At 40.4% G+C, this 17,898-nt stretch overlaps 1 protein-coding gene across 2 annotated transcripts in view; it reads left to right on the top strand.

Annotated features, from left to right (window-relative positions):
• Positions 1-17,898, top strand: part of LRRC56 (leucine rich repeat containing 56) — a 1,529,270-nt gene that overhangs the window by 129,316 nt on the left and 1,382,056 nt on the right. For both annotated transcript variants that reach the window (XM_044059653.1, XM_044059654.1), the window contains one exon: positions 2,030-2,197. In XM_044059653.1, the coding sequence (XP_043915588.1) occupies positions 2,030-2,197 (168 nt within the window). The remainder of the gene's footprint in view (positions 1-2,029; positions 2,198-17,898) is intronic.

Below are 17,898 nucleotides of genomic sequence, written 5' to 3'. Positions count from 1 at the left end.
TACTCCTGGTTCTTCTAGTCTTCTCCTGTGCTTTTCTTTATCTCTCAAGTATTTTTCTTTGGAACACTGAAAATGGTTTCACTGTCATAGTCCATCTATGAGCTTTATTATCAGAAAACCAGAAGCAGGGTTCCCTTTTGTTTGATAGCTCATTCTTTGTTGAACAAACTTTTGCATTTCCTGCTTAGCATATTCTGTATAAAAAATTACTTTGACCGCCCAGCAAAAAAATATTCTGAAGATAGCTGGATACAGCAGCTTGAATCTCACACCTGTCTCTTGACATTCCCCAATTGATGGAGTACATTTAATTCCTCTTCTGCCTGGTATACAGTGAGTAATAATTTTCCATAAATGCTCTGCTGTCTCCAACTTCAAGTACATTGTTCTGCCACATTCTTGGTAGACTCCACTCTTTCTGCTGGTAGAAATTGCATCTTTACTATTAGAGGTCTTGGCTGCTTTCTCATGACCAGGTTTAGAACAGACACATGATGTGCCCTTTCAATTAGCAATTCCTGCTGTGGAATACCAGTCCAGTTGCTTATGTGTGCTTTCATAAAATGTATGCATTCTATTCCTTCCAGTTTCTTTGCTGTAGTAGAAAATCTCAAGTTTTCCCTACATGCTCTGTCCTGTAATTCTACCATTTTTTTGAAACCTATCTTCTTGAGCAGCCTCATACTCAGCCAGCTTTTTCTTCATGTTGACCTTTGATTTTTGCAGTTATCACCCCATCTGAGTATCTGTTTAAAGCTTCTTCCATTTGTAAGCCTTTTGTTGTTTGAGTTGATATACTCATTTAGTGCCTCATTTATTTTAATCGACTTTGAGCACATTTGAGTTATTCTTTCCTCTATTACTGGAAGTCCTGCTTTGCACCAAAGCTGAACCTTGAACTGTTTTCTATTAAACAGCTGCAGGCAGGATCCTTTCCAGCTAGTGTTTTCTCCTCAGCTTTTGTGGTTGACTTAATTTCTTTTTTGCTGGCATACAGGCAGTACACTTGCTAGCTGGTAACTGAAATTTATCCAAAAAGACAAATTCACTGGTTGTCTTTTCTGAGTTTTTCTTTTCATACTGTGAGAGCTGAAACTGAACTGTTACTCTGTGCGCTCCCATCTTGGAAATCCTATTGTCTCTATCTATTGATCTACTTGGAGATATTCAACAGTAAATGTTTGTTACTTCTGTCTCCCTGGGTTTGGATGATCTCTCTTGTAAGCTTCTTTTTGTGGACTTTCTAGTAAGCTAAGTTGGTCATTTTATATTCTTGTGTTTTATCTTATCTGTCTTCCAGGTTGCGCCGTTTGAATGCATGGGTGTCAGGCAACGTACTAAATGGACACCTCTTGCTTATCTGAAGTGAGATGTCACAACATGTACTAGCCAACAGTGTGTGTGCTTTCCTAAACAAAGGGACTAGAGGAAACTCTAGGCTCGGTCTAGCTGAGAATGTGGTGAATGGAAATCCCAGCTGTTATCCCCTGCATAAGGCCTCACTAAAGCTTAACTTATATTTTTGAAAATTAGTCGATTGCTTAACTTTTTTAGAGATTAGAATAATGAGCAAAAATCAGCTGCTTTAGCGGAGTCCATCTATTTCATAAAAGTGGCTATAGAGGCTTGAGTGTAAAGACATATGCTGTTAAACCAAAAACCTCTTGGGCCTTACAAGTATGGAATCACCCAGTAAGATAAACAGTAGTAAGTTTGTTTTGCTCAGGTTATCTGTGGATGATATAGTGTCAGTACATTGCTGCATTTTTTTATCATATTGAATGAGGAAACTGGGCATTCCTTGTCTGTTCTTTATTACTTTCAAAGCCAGCCATCATCACTTTTGATTCTGGTTCAGAGTGCAAACCTGGCCAGTTGGTATATGCTTAATAACTTAGACGATCAGCATTGTTGCACCATATAGCTAACCCTTCTTTCAATTTCTAGTGCATACTTAAACTGAACATGTGTTGTTAACTTCTTTTTAATGGTTATATTCATCTGTTTTGTTCAATGTATCCTACTCCAGAACACTCCAGAAATGTATCATCATCAGACTGCATTTCAGACTGCACGTCCAGGTACTGCAACTATTCGAGTAACTGATCTTGGGGATTTTGATTTGATAAATCCAAATCCAGTCTCTAAAGAAGATTCTGAAATTCTTGTGGATGAGTACCTTTCTCCAGCTAAACTGGTGAGTTTTCTCTGTGTATTTGCCATTATATCCACTATGAAGGTTGTAGATATGTTTATTAATACTGAAATTGATATTTTAATTGTTATCTTGTATCATTCATTTGTGAATTGATATTCTAGTCTTTTCTAGCAAGATCTTTTTTTTTAGCATTTCATAGATGCTGCCTGAACAATGTATTTGATTAATACAAGTGACTCTTTCATGTAGGTTAATTTGTGGTGATCTGATGCTGATTACTTTATGACTCTACTGGATGCATGATTTGTATTGTAAAACATAAATAACCACTGTTGCACTTTAGGAAAGTGGTGGAATCTCTGAGCTACTATACACAGTGAATGTTATCTGAAAGGATTTAACTGTATGGGAAAAGGCAAGAAGTTTGATGGAGACATGTAGGGAGATAGTCATAGGAAATGTGTATACCACAGTGTCACTGTATTCATGTTCATTGGTGGGTTGTGGAGTTGGTATGAGTTATAGGAAGAAAATGCCACTTAATGAAGCTACATACCGGGAAATTCAAAACATCTTTCCTCTCTCTAACTTAAGAGGGGGCCAGTTATATGAGGAAGCTTATGTAATTTTGAATGATGGTACTGGGTAGGAACGAGACAACCTTTACAGAGGGGGTATTTTAGAAGGCTTTGTGAGGCCAGAAAAATCAGACTTGTGGATTGCTGTGGACATACCGTGCAGTGCACAATAAATAACTAATTTAAAGTGAAGACTGTTTACATTTGTTTCTTTTACCAAATGAGCATATAAGTGAACTGCTGAACTTGTGCGATGACAAAGCATACTTGGCCTTCTGTATGGATTAGGTATTGTTTAGAACTAACTGCTGTTTTCTTAGCAAAGAGGTCCATGTACAGTAATTAAAACTGATGCCTCCTGTATCAGGAATGTTCAGAATAAAACTTTGCCTGACTGTCAACTATGGTCTTCCTTCCCCTTCCCAAAATATACCAATCCTAGCTACTGCTCTCCCCCTTCCCACGATAGCTTTGAATGAAACAAACCAGTCTCAGGCTGTATTTTTAATTTAATAGCAATATTTATGGTGGTTCTGCCATCTGTGTAATTTTTTTGCTTTGTTATGTTTTGTTTCTGGTTAGACTTCTGTTTATAACTGTTTCTGACTTTTCTTGTCTTTTGTTTCTTTCCCTATTCCTCTCACTTTGGGTCTAGGCCCTTTGAAAAAGTTGTTACTAGGACATCTGTTGACACCAAATGCAGTTTAGACAAGAAAATTCTGATTACTGTCAAGCATGCTGAGTACTTAATCTGTTTTTGACCAGATCACGTTATCAGTAAATATTTAATTTGCACTACATTACATAACATATTAAAAGCCATTGAGGAAAGGCAGTCCCTGAAGTTGTCTTCATGGGTATTTGTTGCTTGTGATTCTGTCCCCTCCTGAGTCTGTCTCTGCTTTCTCTGGATCTTTGATGAAAAACAACAGACCTGAGAATGCAGTTTACATAGAAGATGTAGTCTTTTTGAAGGGCCAGTCCCCATCTGCCATTCCGTTGAGATCAACTCTACTCTCATTGCTCTCCATAGCTATTTCATAGCTAGGCATCATTTTATAAATGCTAACAAAACCAAATTGGTGATCATATGAAAGAAGCTGAAACTTGAAGTCTGTTTCTTCTGAACCCATAGAAACTGTCTAACCTTTCAAATACATTTACATGTTGGTTGATCAACCCTTTCACCACTTGCATTGATAGCACTGCATTCTAAAATATCAAAATATCCAGCCATTTGAAAACATGATATAGATACAGCATGGGGGGAAAGTCTTTCAAATAATGTCAGTTTAATTGCTCAGGAGTTATGCTTTCAGACCTTAACTATGATCTTGCTGGCCATTCAAAGATGTAAATCTTGGTTTATTTTCCTAAGTCATTCTGCCTCATTGCCCACTGACAATCAAGCACAGTGTCTCCTGTTCTTTTCTAAATTCCTTCTCCTACATCCTCCTAAAATTAAGCTCCTGTCTGCACTAAAATGATCCCTAGCCAGTGATTTGTTCTAAATTTCTTCTCTCAGCTTTAATATGTAGCTGCTTTAGTAATAGTTACTGTTCTGTCGTCTGACATCCAACCAGGCAACAACCCTTGTTGTCCTCACTATCATATCTTCCTATTGGCATTCCAGCTAATAAACTACAATCCTCTTCTAAAACATTTCTGTATGGAGTTCTCATACCCATGTCTGCATATTCCAACTTAACCTCTAGCTTTTTTTGTGCTTACCTAACAACACATTGTTTACCCCCATTCTCCACAAATCCGGTACTAATTCTGTGCACTATAGTCTTTTTGTATATGTCCCTTACTTGCCCCCAAACTGTACCCTCTTTAGACAGTCCAAACTCCAAATTCAGCCCTCTTTAGACAGTCTTCCAATTCTATTACTTTTCCTCTCTAGTTATTTGCACCCAATACCTTGGTTCTTTTGCTAGTTTTCTCCAATAAATTCCATCTCCCTCTTGCCTATTGTCTGTATTCCTAATTGCAGTCATCCCTATTGGCAGAATCTCCTTTCTCCATTCCCATGTTGGCTTAGCCAACTTTCTGCTACTACTTTATTCTGTCTTATTATTGTTATTCTCCTTAAAGGTCTGCACCCAAAATCCCAGTCTCTCCTTGTTTCATCATCATCCCTTTCCACTTTGAATTATAGTTTTCTGCTTGTGCTATGTATAGGAGCCTTAAATGTGTTGGTCTGAAATACCCCTTCAAATCCGGTAATCCGAAACTGCCGTGTTCTTCTGGAAGAATCAGCAGTTAATAGAAAATGGAAATCAAAGTCTAAACCAACTGTACTAGAAGTAGTGATATAGTAACAGAGATAAAAGAACTGCAAGTGCGAGCTTTAGAAAAAGGTAGGAGCAAATTACATGGAAAAATGGGAATAGTGGGAACAATACATGCAGAATAATGTTGTAGAGGAAGAATGAGGTTTAAGGGAAGGCAAGAATTCAATGAAATATGTAATGTTTGACTAACAATAACAGTATAGATTATAAGTGATGTATCATGTTTGCAGCTGAAAATATATCAGTATTGTCTCTTCATTTCTATAAATGTATGATTGCCTTTGTCTTAAGTGATGATTCAATAAAGATATTTCTTGTCTAAAAAAAAAAATAAAATAAATAAAAAAGAAATAAGGTTGCACTGTACACCTCCCACTGGAAGGCACATAGTCACAAGCAGAATGGCCATGGTTCCCTTTTCTGGCCAGATGAGCCACTCATTTCTATGGTTTACATTGCTTTTTCCACTGCCTAAGCATCTAATCAAACTCTGGTCATCTTGGTCACAGTCAGGGCTCCATTCCTGTGTGACACAGAACCAGGTTCAAGGCATTCTTTTTGAATGCCTCCTTTTGAAGACTGACATTATTAAAGCCGAAGTTAAGGCACACAAGGAAAATGTGGAGAAAGCTGTTAAGACTTCTGTAGCTGGTGCATTCTAGTACAAATCACCTCATTGCCTCTTCTCCACAGTATATATGAGCCCTTAAAAACAGGGTGTAGGCATAGAAAACAACCACAAAAGCAACAGTCTGGAAAGAATTCTGTCAGTCGTTTTGACATAGGCCATGGATCCTGAGGATGGAGTTTTTGGCAGTCTTCAGGAAGCACTAAACTCTCCCATAAGTTGGCATTAGCAGCCCTGGGGAGTTGCCTGGTCATAACCCTTTGAAGTTCATCGGTGGCATCTACTCCTCTATCTCTCAGCATACAGAACTGTAATAAAAGACTGATGGATCAAAGCAATCATGTCTAGCTGTTACAAAATTAATTTTATTGTGATTCCTGATGAACATCCTACTCTGCTGAAGAAGAACTGCAGATGGAGTATTTCATTCTGTTCATCAAAAGAGCTATCCGAGTATTTCCTTCAGATTAGAAAGGAGCCAGATAGTACTCAAAGTTCTAAAAAATACACACTGGGCCAAATGGCATTCTTGAGTATAAGCAGACTAAACTCCTTCATCTTCAGAAAAACGTTTTGCATTGTTTCAGTGCAGTATTTCCCCATCTAGCAGAAGGAGACTGGGTATGCTGTTTGAACCTTCAGGACGCTTACTGTGTATCAAAACTGCAGAGGAATCCAGGAGTTTATCTCTACTTCAGTCAGTTACTTTCAGTTCTGAATTTCACCATTTGGCTTCACCTCAAGTCCCCATGATGTTTTACCAAATGCTTGTTTGTGATTGGTGCTCACCCGAGACTGCAGAGATCCAAAGTGTTCCCATACTCAGAAGACTGGCTCCAGCTGCCCCATTTGTTCAACATGTAGTATCAGTGAGCGTGGTCTCTGTTCAAGTTGTTCAGTTCTCTGGGAGTAATGCTGAATCTGTAAAAGTCATATCTACAACCTACACAGCTGCTCAATTTCAGTTTAGATACAATATGAAGGGAAAAACTTGCTTCAAATAAAAATGCAGTCTGTGCAAGACAGTTTCATCTCTTCTGGCAGTATATCATTGGCTCAAGGTGCTGGTTCTCATGGTTGTAAGCTAAGTCTCGTAGTTACTTATGCTAAGGAGCAAACAACCTCTTCCATGGACTATTTGTGTCAGGTGATATCAGGCACAGAAAGTCTTCTTATTCAGATTTACATTTCTCAGGCATGCAGACAACACTTAATTTGATGAACAGACATGAACAGTTTTGCTCACATTCAAACTATAGGAAACCAGCAACTGTATACATTCAGGGTTAGTGTGACAATGCAAACTTTCTATTTCACTAACACTGAATCTACTGTGTCAGAGAGAGTTTAACCATCATTATCATGTAAATACTTGCAAGTAGGCACAGAACCCAACTTATTTATAAGAAACTACAATGTGTCACATTCCATGATAATTATTAGATGTTGCAAGTTATGGCCTTTCAGCCTTAATCCTGTGTATGAGATGCATTTGGGTTGAGCTTTGCTCCTCAAATAAAAGCCATGAACAGTCATTTACTCTGAAACTTTGATCTATTTTTCTCTACTAATTTAATCAATTCTGTGGAATAGTCTCTCAGTAAAATAGAAGAAAGATATATATCCTAGATTGCTGGAGAGACGGTTGGCCTTTTTGCTAGCACTATTAAGCTTAGTGACACTTTCTCATGCTTATGCCAAGTACTATATTTTGGGATGCCTAGTAGAATTAAACACTGAGCAAGTTGTACCCTTTTTAGCTGTTTGTGTTTATAAATGTATGTATGCATGCATTTATTTATTTATTTCATTTGTTTACTGGGATAGGCTGACTCTACATTGTCCTGTGTAAACAGATGACTGGATCGAAAAGCTTCACATAGACACTGACAAATAGTATAAAGAGTAGCAATAGCTGTAACACTAAAGGCATTTAGATAGTTACTCCTAAACATAGAATCATGAAAAAGTTTATATAAAGATTGATGAATAGACAAATACAGATGCCCATCATATTGATCACTGCTGCAGTAGCCTTAGCTGTATGAGTTATATCCTGCCAAGGATATAACAACTGGTCAGCTTCCAAAGTTTCAGGGCACCTTCCACATGTCCAGATGTCAAGCAGCTTGAGTTGAGCAGACTAAAACACAAGTTTGGGCGCAAAGCCCTCCAGAGCTTTACTGACACCAAGGAGTAATATAATCCTCTGAGGCTTTCAAGGACTTGACAGTCTAGTTTGTGTTTTCTTTTGCTGGGCAGATAAATTCCCTTTGTGGGGGAAAAAACTTACATTTTCTTAATTTTGTTGATATTTTATTATTTTACTCTTCGGGAACATTTTATTTTAAAGCCTGGAGTGGTGTATTTTAATGGACTGTCTTGAGACTGTAACATACTTTTTTAAACAAGGCACTTGTTTTTTTCTGTCAGTTTAAAAGTAGTGAAAAATAACTGAAAACATTTTTTTTTTCTGTGGAGAAATTGTTTATTTTTCTTTTGTGGAGCTGGTTTAGTGTTTTAAAGTGTTTTTTACGTGTTTTGGTTTTCTGTTAAAGTAACTTTTGTGGACTGGTAATGCTTACTGGCATTTGCTGCTTTTTATCCTGTCAAAAAAGAAACTGAAAACTAAGCACATATCTGCTCCTTTCCGAATTTCTTTGGATAAGAGTAGTTTATTGGGCTTGGCTCAGTGTTTAATTTAAGCTCTTTATCCGTCTTGTAAACTAGTTTCTGGTAATAAAAAGTGAGATTCCTCTTTTCCTGAAGAGATTCAAGATTCTGAATCGGAAAAGAAAGATGCAAGGATGGATACAATTTTTTTTTACTCAGATTTCTTATTCAGATTCAGAGGAGAGATAATTTTCTGATGATTCTTGTGGGGGGGGGGGTTCTCTTTCTCTGAGACTATTGCTAGCATGTTCCAGAGTTTTCAGTGGGGTGAACACTGAGGTTTTTCAGTCCCTCAGGAAATACTATGAGTTGATAGGTTCTGGAAAATCCTTTTCTAACACCCATTCCTTCTGTTCTGTCTGCTTTAGAGAATGTGTGTGTCAGTGCCTGCAATGTTTCTGATAGTCAACCAGCTGCCACTAAGAAGACAGATAGGATATGTGGAGTTTGTCATCATTCTAACTTTTATACACTATTGTCAGACCTGACCCAGCAGCTATAGCTTTAATTAATCCCACTGCTATGAAGCACTTAGTTAATTTAAATCCTACTGTTTCTAATAAATATGGGAAATTATTGATAGGTATGGGAAAAAGTATATACTTCTGCAACTTTAATTTTCAGAATTTTGAATTGTCAGGCTCGTGTTAAAGCTTGTTCTCCTAAATTACAAAAGTTTATTGCACAGGTCCCTACTCTTAGTTTTCAGACTGTGTGTATGACTGTTGATTCTTTTTTTTCCAGGACTATGACCACTGGCGCTGTTTTGAGCAGTTTGCATGGCTGTATTCTCGGAACCTTCCAGTTGATGTTAAAAAAGAGAAGTTAAGTTTTCTCATGAATAGAGATTTAGTGTTTGGACCCTGTGCCACAGAGGTGATCAAAATGAAAGGGGCAAAGTGATCCAGTGAATCTCCAATATTTTTCAGCCCTCCTTTTCTAAATTGTCCTAGGGATTTTCTAATTTTTCATCCATTGTTGGCAAAAACAGAATAAACAGTCTCAAAATTCAGATAAAAAGATCTTTAAGAAGAAATAGCTTTCCAAAAACAAGTCTCGAGCCTCCCAAAACCAAGGACAGTCTGAGAAGTCTGAATAACTATTTAAGAGACGTTGACTCCCTCCCACCCTGGCCCCCTGGTTTCTTCCAGAAAGTCTGAATCTCCCATGTTTTTTAAGATTTTGTGTGTCTGGAGCACATTATCAGTTTTCTGCTTTACCCTTTGGACTATCCACTACACCAAGAGTGTTGACAAAGTATCTAGCTCTAGATATACCTCATTGCAGGCTACAGGTATCCACATTTTTCCATATTTAGATGATTTGCTTATCTTTGCAGTCTTTTTCAAATTGTCAAAAATCTCTCCTGCTTGGGTGAGAGATTTCTTACACAAGCTGGGAATACAAAAGATTCAAAAGCCTTTCTTGACTCCCTCACATAAGATTGTGTTCCTGGGATGTTCACTATACACCTCAGTTCAAAGAGCTTTTCTTCCTCAGGAAAAATAGATCTTTATTTAGATCTAGTTCTAATGTGTTCCACTCAAACATTGGTCACTGCAGGGGAATACCTCAGGATTTTGGGTTTCATGGCATCTATTAGTTTCATGATACCCCTAGCAAGACTTCATATAAGAAAGTGGTATCTGAAATCTCTTTGGTCCCAGCAACAACACCTTTTATACTAGGGCTTGTCAGAAGAGACATTTTCTGTTGGAGACAACAGATATCCTTACATCCCAGTCTCCTATTCTCCCTCCCTGTTCCAAAGCAATCAATCACCACAGACTCTTTGGAATTTGTTGGGAGAGCAATTTCAGGAAGGGTAAAAGTGCAGGAGGGTGTGGGACAACAAGGACAGATGCACATAGATAAATATCTGAGTTGCTTGCCCTGATCAAGGCACTTAACTCTCTGAACCATCGTTGGTCCCAGAGACCTCTTCAAGTGGTTACAGACAATACCACAGTCATGTGGTACATCAACAATCAAGGGGGAATCAGGTCGTACCACCTTTGGAGACCAGCCATGTTAGCTTGGGATATAGCTTAATGGTATAATGTCACTCTACAGGCAGCTTACATTCCATCAGAACAAAACTGTGTGGCGGACAAACTCAGTAAGGTCAGGACAGACCCTCACAAATGAAAATGAGATCTGGGCATCTTTGAAAATTTAATCCATCTGTGGGGAGTTTGCCTCCTGTATGAACAATCAACTGGCAAGATTTTGTTCCAGGACTCCATGCAAGAAGGCCTGCAAGACAGATGTCTTTTCTTTTCCTTGGACAGGAATGTTCCTGTATGCTTTTCCACTAATATCCAGGGTACTTCGGAAGGAATTACCCCCCCAAGATCATTGTGGTAACCCCCTTCTGGCCCAGGTAACTGGAGTTCTCCTTTCTTTTGGAAATGGCCAGAGGCAGTTACCACAAGCTTTCTCACAGGACAGAGTGAATCTACTTGCTAAAGAACAGAGGTGTTTGATAGATGATAGCATCAGTCATTTTCAATTGACTGCCTACATGATAAGATCTTAATTCCTTTTAGACATTTGTTTTCTAGGGTATGCAGCAGGTGCTAATGGAGGTAAGAAAGCCTGATACTAGAAAATCGTACATTAGTAAATGGAAAGTAGATGTCAACAACCTAGTTGTTCTCTAGTTTTATGATATTTATGTGAGTTAATATCCTATGGCCTTTCTTATTCCTCTATCAATGTTAATTTTTTGGCCATTTCAGTATGTTTGCCCATGGATCCCCCTCTTTTAATGCAGTCTCATGTCAAAATGTTCTTGAAAGGGGTTTTGCCTAAGAGGCCTCCAGGATAACTTGTGACCCCTCCTGGTATCTTAATTTTGTGTTATAGAAGCTAACACTTGCTCCATGTAAACCTGCTAATCTGGCTAACTTGAGATTCTTAACATGGAAAACAGTTTTACTGATTGCTCTGATCTCTGCAAAAAAGGGCATCTGTGTTGCAAAGTCTTATGGTGTCAACACTATCTTATTTTCCACAGAGACAGGATTTCTTTGTGAACCAATACTTCTTGTATAGCTAAAGTGGTATCCAGGTTTACGTAAATGCAATATATCCATATCCCCATTTTCTTTCCTGAACCTAAAAATGAGGGAGAAAGGATACACCATACCTTTGATGTCCAAAGAGAACTCTGGTACTATCTTGACAGAACTAAATCTTTCCGATCTTTTGATTAAGTGTTCATTTCTTGTAAGATATTAACAGACCGCGCTTGTGTCAGAACAGACTATCTGATGTTGTTAATCTTCACCTAATCCTTGACGGTGGGTTTGGTTCCGAACCCTAGAAACTGACTCTGCCCTTATTTTCCATGCTCCTCACAGGGATTACCTCAGATCTCGCTTGCCGCTTTGCAGACCAGGTGCACTTTTCCTCATCTCTCGAGCCTTGGCTATTATTGTAAGTAGTCTTTTTTTCTTCAAAAAATTTTGCTTGTACCTTGACGTTAATACTTTCTACCCACTCCTCTTCCTTTGTATATGTTCTATAGTCTTATAACACTATTACCGTATGGTATATTTTTCTCTTACCATTGTTGGCAATTTTTTCTGCTATATCTTTTATGGTATTCTGATTACCATCGTTGGTAATTTTCTTTTCTCTTCTGTTTCTTCCTTCTATTACAAAAAAAAAAAATCTTTTCTAAAATCCTCTGTACTTGGATAATAGCGGATGAAAAACAGTCTCCCTCTAAAACCTAAGGGCACTTCAGGTTTTAAGAGATGCAAGAAATGTGAGGGTAAAATGCCCAGTTCTGGTGGGCACACCTTATGTGTTTATTGCTTAGGAAAAATTCATTTGCAGGAGAATTGTGAGATTTGCCACAGCTTTTCATCTCACACTTTGAGAGAAACAACAAGTTGGTCTTGAAAGGCCTTTTGAAATCTTCTTTTGACTAGGCTGTTTCTGGTTCTAAGGAAAAAACTTGGGAAGCTGAAACTTCTCCCCACAGTTCTAAGATTCTAAGAAGAGAGCATCCTTGGCTCCAAGTTCCTCGGAACCGACTAAAAAGATACCAAAAATTTCCTCGGCACTGAAAAGTTCTTCGGCTCGGGAGACCTGACACAATTGACTAAACCACTTTTGGAGCCGATCGATATCTCTATATCGGCTCCGACAGACCCCTCTGTTCTGAAGATAACAAAATTGCTGTCACCTCCATGAACCACTTATTCACCTTCTGTGGACCCCTTCAGAGACATTCCTTTTGTGAAAGTCAGACAATCTAGGTCTCCTTCCACCTTATTGGTGAGGTCTACTAAGAGCCTATCTGAGCAGGACATCATGAGGTTAGTGGATCAGCTCCTTGTGGCAAGAGGACTACCCTCAGTTCTGAGCCAATCCGGCATTGAGACTGCACATTCTGTGTCACTTACATACACTCCTACTCCAACTCTACCAGAGCCCTTGAAGTCCTCCGTTCTGACAATTCCGGCTCCGATTGAGTCGGTTCCAATAGCATGTCCATCTTTGGTTCTGACAACCACCTTGAGTATTTCTTGGTCTTCTGCACCGGAGGACTCCCAGGGTCGGGACTCGCTGGTCAGTTCCGAAATGCATGGTACCCTTTCGGTTCCGTCTGAGCCATCCATGCCTCTTGGAGTGTTGGCCCTTGTAGTTCAGATCCAGGGTCCAGATGTGGGGGTGGTCTCCTCTGTGTGGGGTATGACCTCTGTTCTGAAGCAGTCCTTTTTGCTTCCGGGCTCCCACCCCTCTACTGGAGGACCTGCTTTCCGAATGATAGAGAAGGCTTTGTCCTTCAGGGATTCCCAGTCTCTGCCTTCCATGGTGGGACAGATCTCTTCGCCTTCCTCTCAGCTGGAGCTACCACTGACCTCCTCCCCCAGACAGAGGACACAAAAGTCCCAGGTGACACCCACTTTGGTGGTCACTTCTTTGGAAACTTCCCCGGAACATCCTCCCCGAGGACATCCTTGTGAAGATGAAGTGCAAGAGGAAGGACCTAGCCTCCCCGGAAGAGTCTTAGATGGAGGATACTGACTTCGATGAAGAGGAAGGCTCCCCTAAGTCACCCTCTGAAGATGTTTCCTTTGGGGACATCCTTGAAATCCTTAAGCAGAGGGATGGCTGGTTGTTCACCCAGCCTTCCACAGCGGAGTCAGTATACCTACAGGCTTTTCATGCCCAACCCTCCACTTCTTGGATTTCTCCACCTGCTGACGATCTCGTCAAGCTGATTGCTCAGCAGGCATGGAAGATACCTGGCACCATAGAGCCTATCCCGAAGAGGCTGGATCATATTTTATCTGCACCTAAAGATAGACCACATTGGTCAAAAGGTATCCCTGTTGACACCATGGTGGTAGCAGCAGCCACCAAGAGAGAACTTGAGAAGAGTCATATTATCCATCCTCCTAATAAGGAGTCCAGAACATTGGATAGATTTAGGAAACATGTTTATGCTTTAACGACCTTTGCTCTGAGGTCCTTGAATTATATGGCACACTTTACCAGATTACAAAGAGATTTGATTAAAGAACTTTCAAATATTCTGTCAGGTGCAATAGCTGAGGAGGTTCAGGATAAAGTTTCCTCCCAGCTTGCAATCCTAGAATCCATCACTAACTCATCCACGAGGCTCATAGTACATGTTGCTGAAGGGATGTCCAGGTGTAGACATCAGAAGGCACTCCTGGATGCGCTTATCCGACTTTGCGGAGCCATTCAAAGCATCATTCGTCAATGCTCCCTTTGACGGATCCACCCTTTTCAGCCTAAAAGTTAAAGAAACTCTTTCCAGATGTGAGCAGGATGGTAAGATCCTATCTGCCGTGGACATACATTTCTCTTCCTCTCAACAACCTTAATCAAGGAATCAGAGGAGTGGAAGACTATGGTTTAAGAAATCCAAAGGGCCTTTCTATGACTCACGAGGCAAAGATTTCCCCCGGGGCAGAGGCGGAAACAATGTAAGACACCACCCCAGTGGCAGGAATGGACCGCAGAATCAGGGGTCCAGAGAATCTTTCTCTGGTACTTCCTATCAGCATCCCTGAACGGATGCCTGATTGCCCTCCTCTGAAGGCAGTTGGGGGATGATTATCCCTGCACCTACCGGCCTGGAAATTAATAACTTCGGACAAATGGGTGCAGGGAATAATATTCAGAGGTTACCAGATCCATTTGTTTACAAATCCCAAACCAAACAAAAAAATCCCAGATGTCCCACCCAATCAAAGGTAGGCAGCAGTCTTAGAAATTCAATAACCGCTTGAAAAAAGTCATCCAAGAAGTCCCACCAGACCAAGCAGGATACGGAATTTACTCAAGATTCTTTTTAGTGCCAAAGAAAACCGGGGACTGGAGACCCATTTTGGATCTCAGCCAATTCAACAAATCGGTCCACCAAACCAAGTTCTGGATGGTCTCAGTTCAAAACATATTTCCTTTCTTGGAAAAAGGTGACTGGATGTGCTCTATAGACCTCAAGGATGCATATTACCACATAAAAATGGACAAAAGCTCCAGAAAGTTTCAACGCTTCTGGCTAGGAGCCAGTCACTGTCAATTCAGAGCACTACCCTTTGGACTCACCACAGCCCCCAGGGTGTTTACCAAATGCATGACCGTGGTTGTAGCTCACCTCAGACTGTAAGGTTTTCGAGTCTTTCCATATCTCAACGAATGACTCCTTAGTGCTACCACCAGGCATCACTTAGTACTGGCAAGAGACTACACCATGTCTGTTTGCACATCCCTAGACATTTCAGTAAATTTCGAGAAATCCAAGCTGCAACCTACACAACAACTAGATTTCATAGGGGTGCATCTAAATACGGTCTCAGGAATAGCTTTCCTTCCTCCAGAGAGACTACTAAGCATCAGGGCTCTAGTCAGACAGATCCTCCAAAGCGACAGAGTCCCAGCAAGACTGGTACTTCAAACCTTACGTTAGATGGCTACCTCAGTTACTCTGGTTCCTCTAGCAAGGTTTCACATGTGAATACTGCAGTGGTTGCTAGCAACACAATGGTCTCTAATTCACCAACCAATGTCTTACCAAATCTTCATCACCAACCATTGCAAACAAGACCTCAAATGGTGACTTCACTCTGATCAGATTCTCCTGGGCTGACAATTTATTCTTCCCCAGCCCAAAACCATAGTGACCACGGATGCTTCCCAGATAGGGTGGGGGGTGGGGGGGCATTATCTGGGGAAGAGAGTTCAAGGCACATGGCCCCAACTAGAGGCCAACTTGCACATCAGTGTTCTAGAGATAAGGGCAGTGCTGCTAGCGCTGCAAGCATTCCAGGATACCCTTCCTCTAGGAACAGTTGCAGTTCAGACAGACAATATGTCAGTGGTCTGGTATATCAACAAACAAGGGGGAACCAAATTGTATCTACTATGTTGAGAGGCACTCAGAGTTTGACAGTGGAAGATTTCTTCCAACCGCTTTTTGAGAGCAATGCACATTCTGAGAAGTTCCAATGTGATAGCAGACAAATTGAGCAGAACTATTCTCATGCCTCACAAGTGGTCTCTGAACCCTGTAGTGGCAGACAGGATTTTCTGCCGATTGGGCCAACCTTGCTGCGACCTATTCACTTTTCCCCTGAACAACAAATGCAGAAGTTACTTTGCCCTAATCCCCCCCCACCAGGGGAAATCACCCAGGGACGCTCTTCTCCACAGTTGGCCTCCTGGTCTATTGTATGCTTTTCCTCCATTCCTCTAATTTCACAATTCCTGAAGGAAAGCAGAAAAACGAAGAATACCATAATCCTCATTGCCCCATTGTGGCCTCGTGCCCCATTGTGGCCTCGTCAAGTGTGGTTTCCCTTCTTTTGGCCTCGCCTGTTACAGAATCCATGGAGTCTGAACCCAGTTCAAGTTCTGCTAACTCACCCAGACGGCATGGTTCACCCAAATTTACAGCACCTCAGGTTGACTGTATGGCTTCTCCAATTCCCATGATTGCCAGGCATCCCTCTCTTTCATTGCCCATGCAATGTATTATTATTATTGCACAGCACAAACCTATGACTAGGGAACTTTAACTATGCAGTGGAAAAAAATTATCATATGGGCTTTGGATAAAGGACTGGATCCCTTTACTGTCCCAATTGAACAAATACTAGACTTCTTATACTCTTTTTGAATCTGGTTCCTCTGCTTCCAGTATAAAGGTTCACCTAGCAGCAATATTGAATTTTCATACTGGTGACGACAACTCGTCAATAATGTCTCATAAACTTTCCAAAGCATTCTTGAAAGGTTTGTTCTTACTGAGACCCCCTTTTAAAGAACCAGTCTCAACATGGGATTTAACTGCAGTTCTCCAGGCATTAACACAAACCCCCTTTGAACAGGCAGCATCTTGTCATTTGAAATTTTTATCCTGGAAGACTTTATTTCTTGTGGCCATCACCTCTGCAAGGAGAGTTTTTGAGTTACAGGCCTTATCATGCAGATCACCCTATTTAATCTTCCATAAAGACAGATTACAACTAAGAACAAAACCCCCTGCTTTCTTCCAAAATTAGTTTCTGAGTCCAGTAATGTGAAGTTGTTCAGTCGTACCGTTCATTCTTCACTGATGGGTTCGGAGTCAAACCTCAGTTCCGACACGGCCGACTAGCAAGCTCAAAGTTTTCCAGTAGCTCGAGACCCAACCCCTTATCCCACAATGCACTGCTGGAATTACCTCAGATCTAGTTTGCCACGGCATGGATCTCTTGGTTTCCAGCGTTGCTCGAGACTATTATTGCGAGTTTTCGACTTTCAGCAAGTTTTCTATTTCAATTTTGTATATTTTACTATTATAACTATATAATATTATCTAGTTAGCAGTTGTTTTCTGTTTTTCTCCCCTTTCCCGGTAAAAATCTTCTGATTGCCTTCGGCCTTTTGGCCTTGGGCCTTTTCATATAGTTGTTAGATAGAGTTGCAATTTTGGGCTTTTTGATATCGGATTGCTATAATCCTCTCTAACTTTATATAGCTAAATTGTTTTGTTGCTAGTTGCCTTTTTGGGCTGTGTACTGTGTGTAGTTAATTAGATTAATCCTCTCTAACTTTAACTATCTTTTATATAGTTAAATAGTGTGTTTTTTTTTCTCTTTTTTGATTTTGTGAATAGTAGTTAGTACTATGTCTAAAGAGAAGGAAAAACATCCAAAGTCTGGGTTTAAAAAATGCCCAGACTGCGAACAAAAGATGTCCGTTATGTATGCCCAGTATACTGTTTGGGTGAGGTGCACCTGCAGGAGTCATGTAGTATCTGCCACTCCTTTTCTACTAGAGTGCTTGCAGAAAAAAAGAGTAAGTTAATTGGCAGGGGTATTATCAAACACCCTTTCTCAGAGGCATTGTCTGACCAGGATGGGGCCAGCAAATCGTCCAAATCTTCCTCAGAATCCAGGACAAAGAAAGGAAGAAAGTCAGAAAGTGTTGTGACTTTGGCTCCACTGACTTCGGAGCCGACAGTCTGTTCTTTTCGGAACCGGGACACTGCTCTGCAACAAGTTGCCGAAAAACCTCCCTCTCTACTGCTCC

This window comes from Protopterus annectens, chromosome 17.part0 (genome assembly GCF_019279795.1).
Source record: "Protopterus annectens isolate FY-2018-M chromosome 17.part0, PAN1.0, whole genome shotgun sequence".
NCBI lineage: Eukaryota > Metazoa > Chordata > Ceratodontiformes > Protopteridae > Protopterus > Protopterus annectens.
This window is presented reverse-complemented; position numbering and strand designations above follow the sequence as displayed.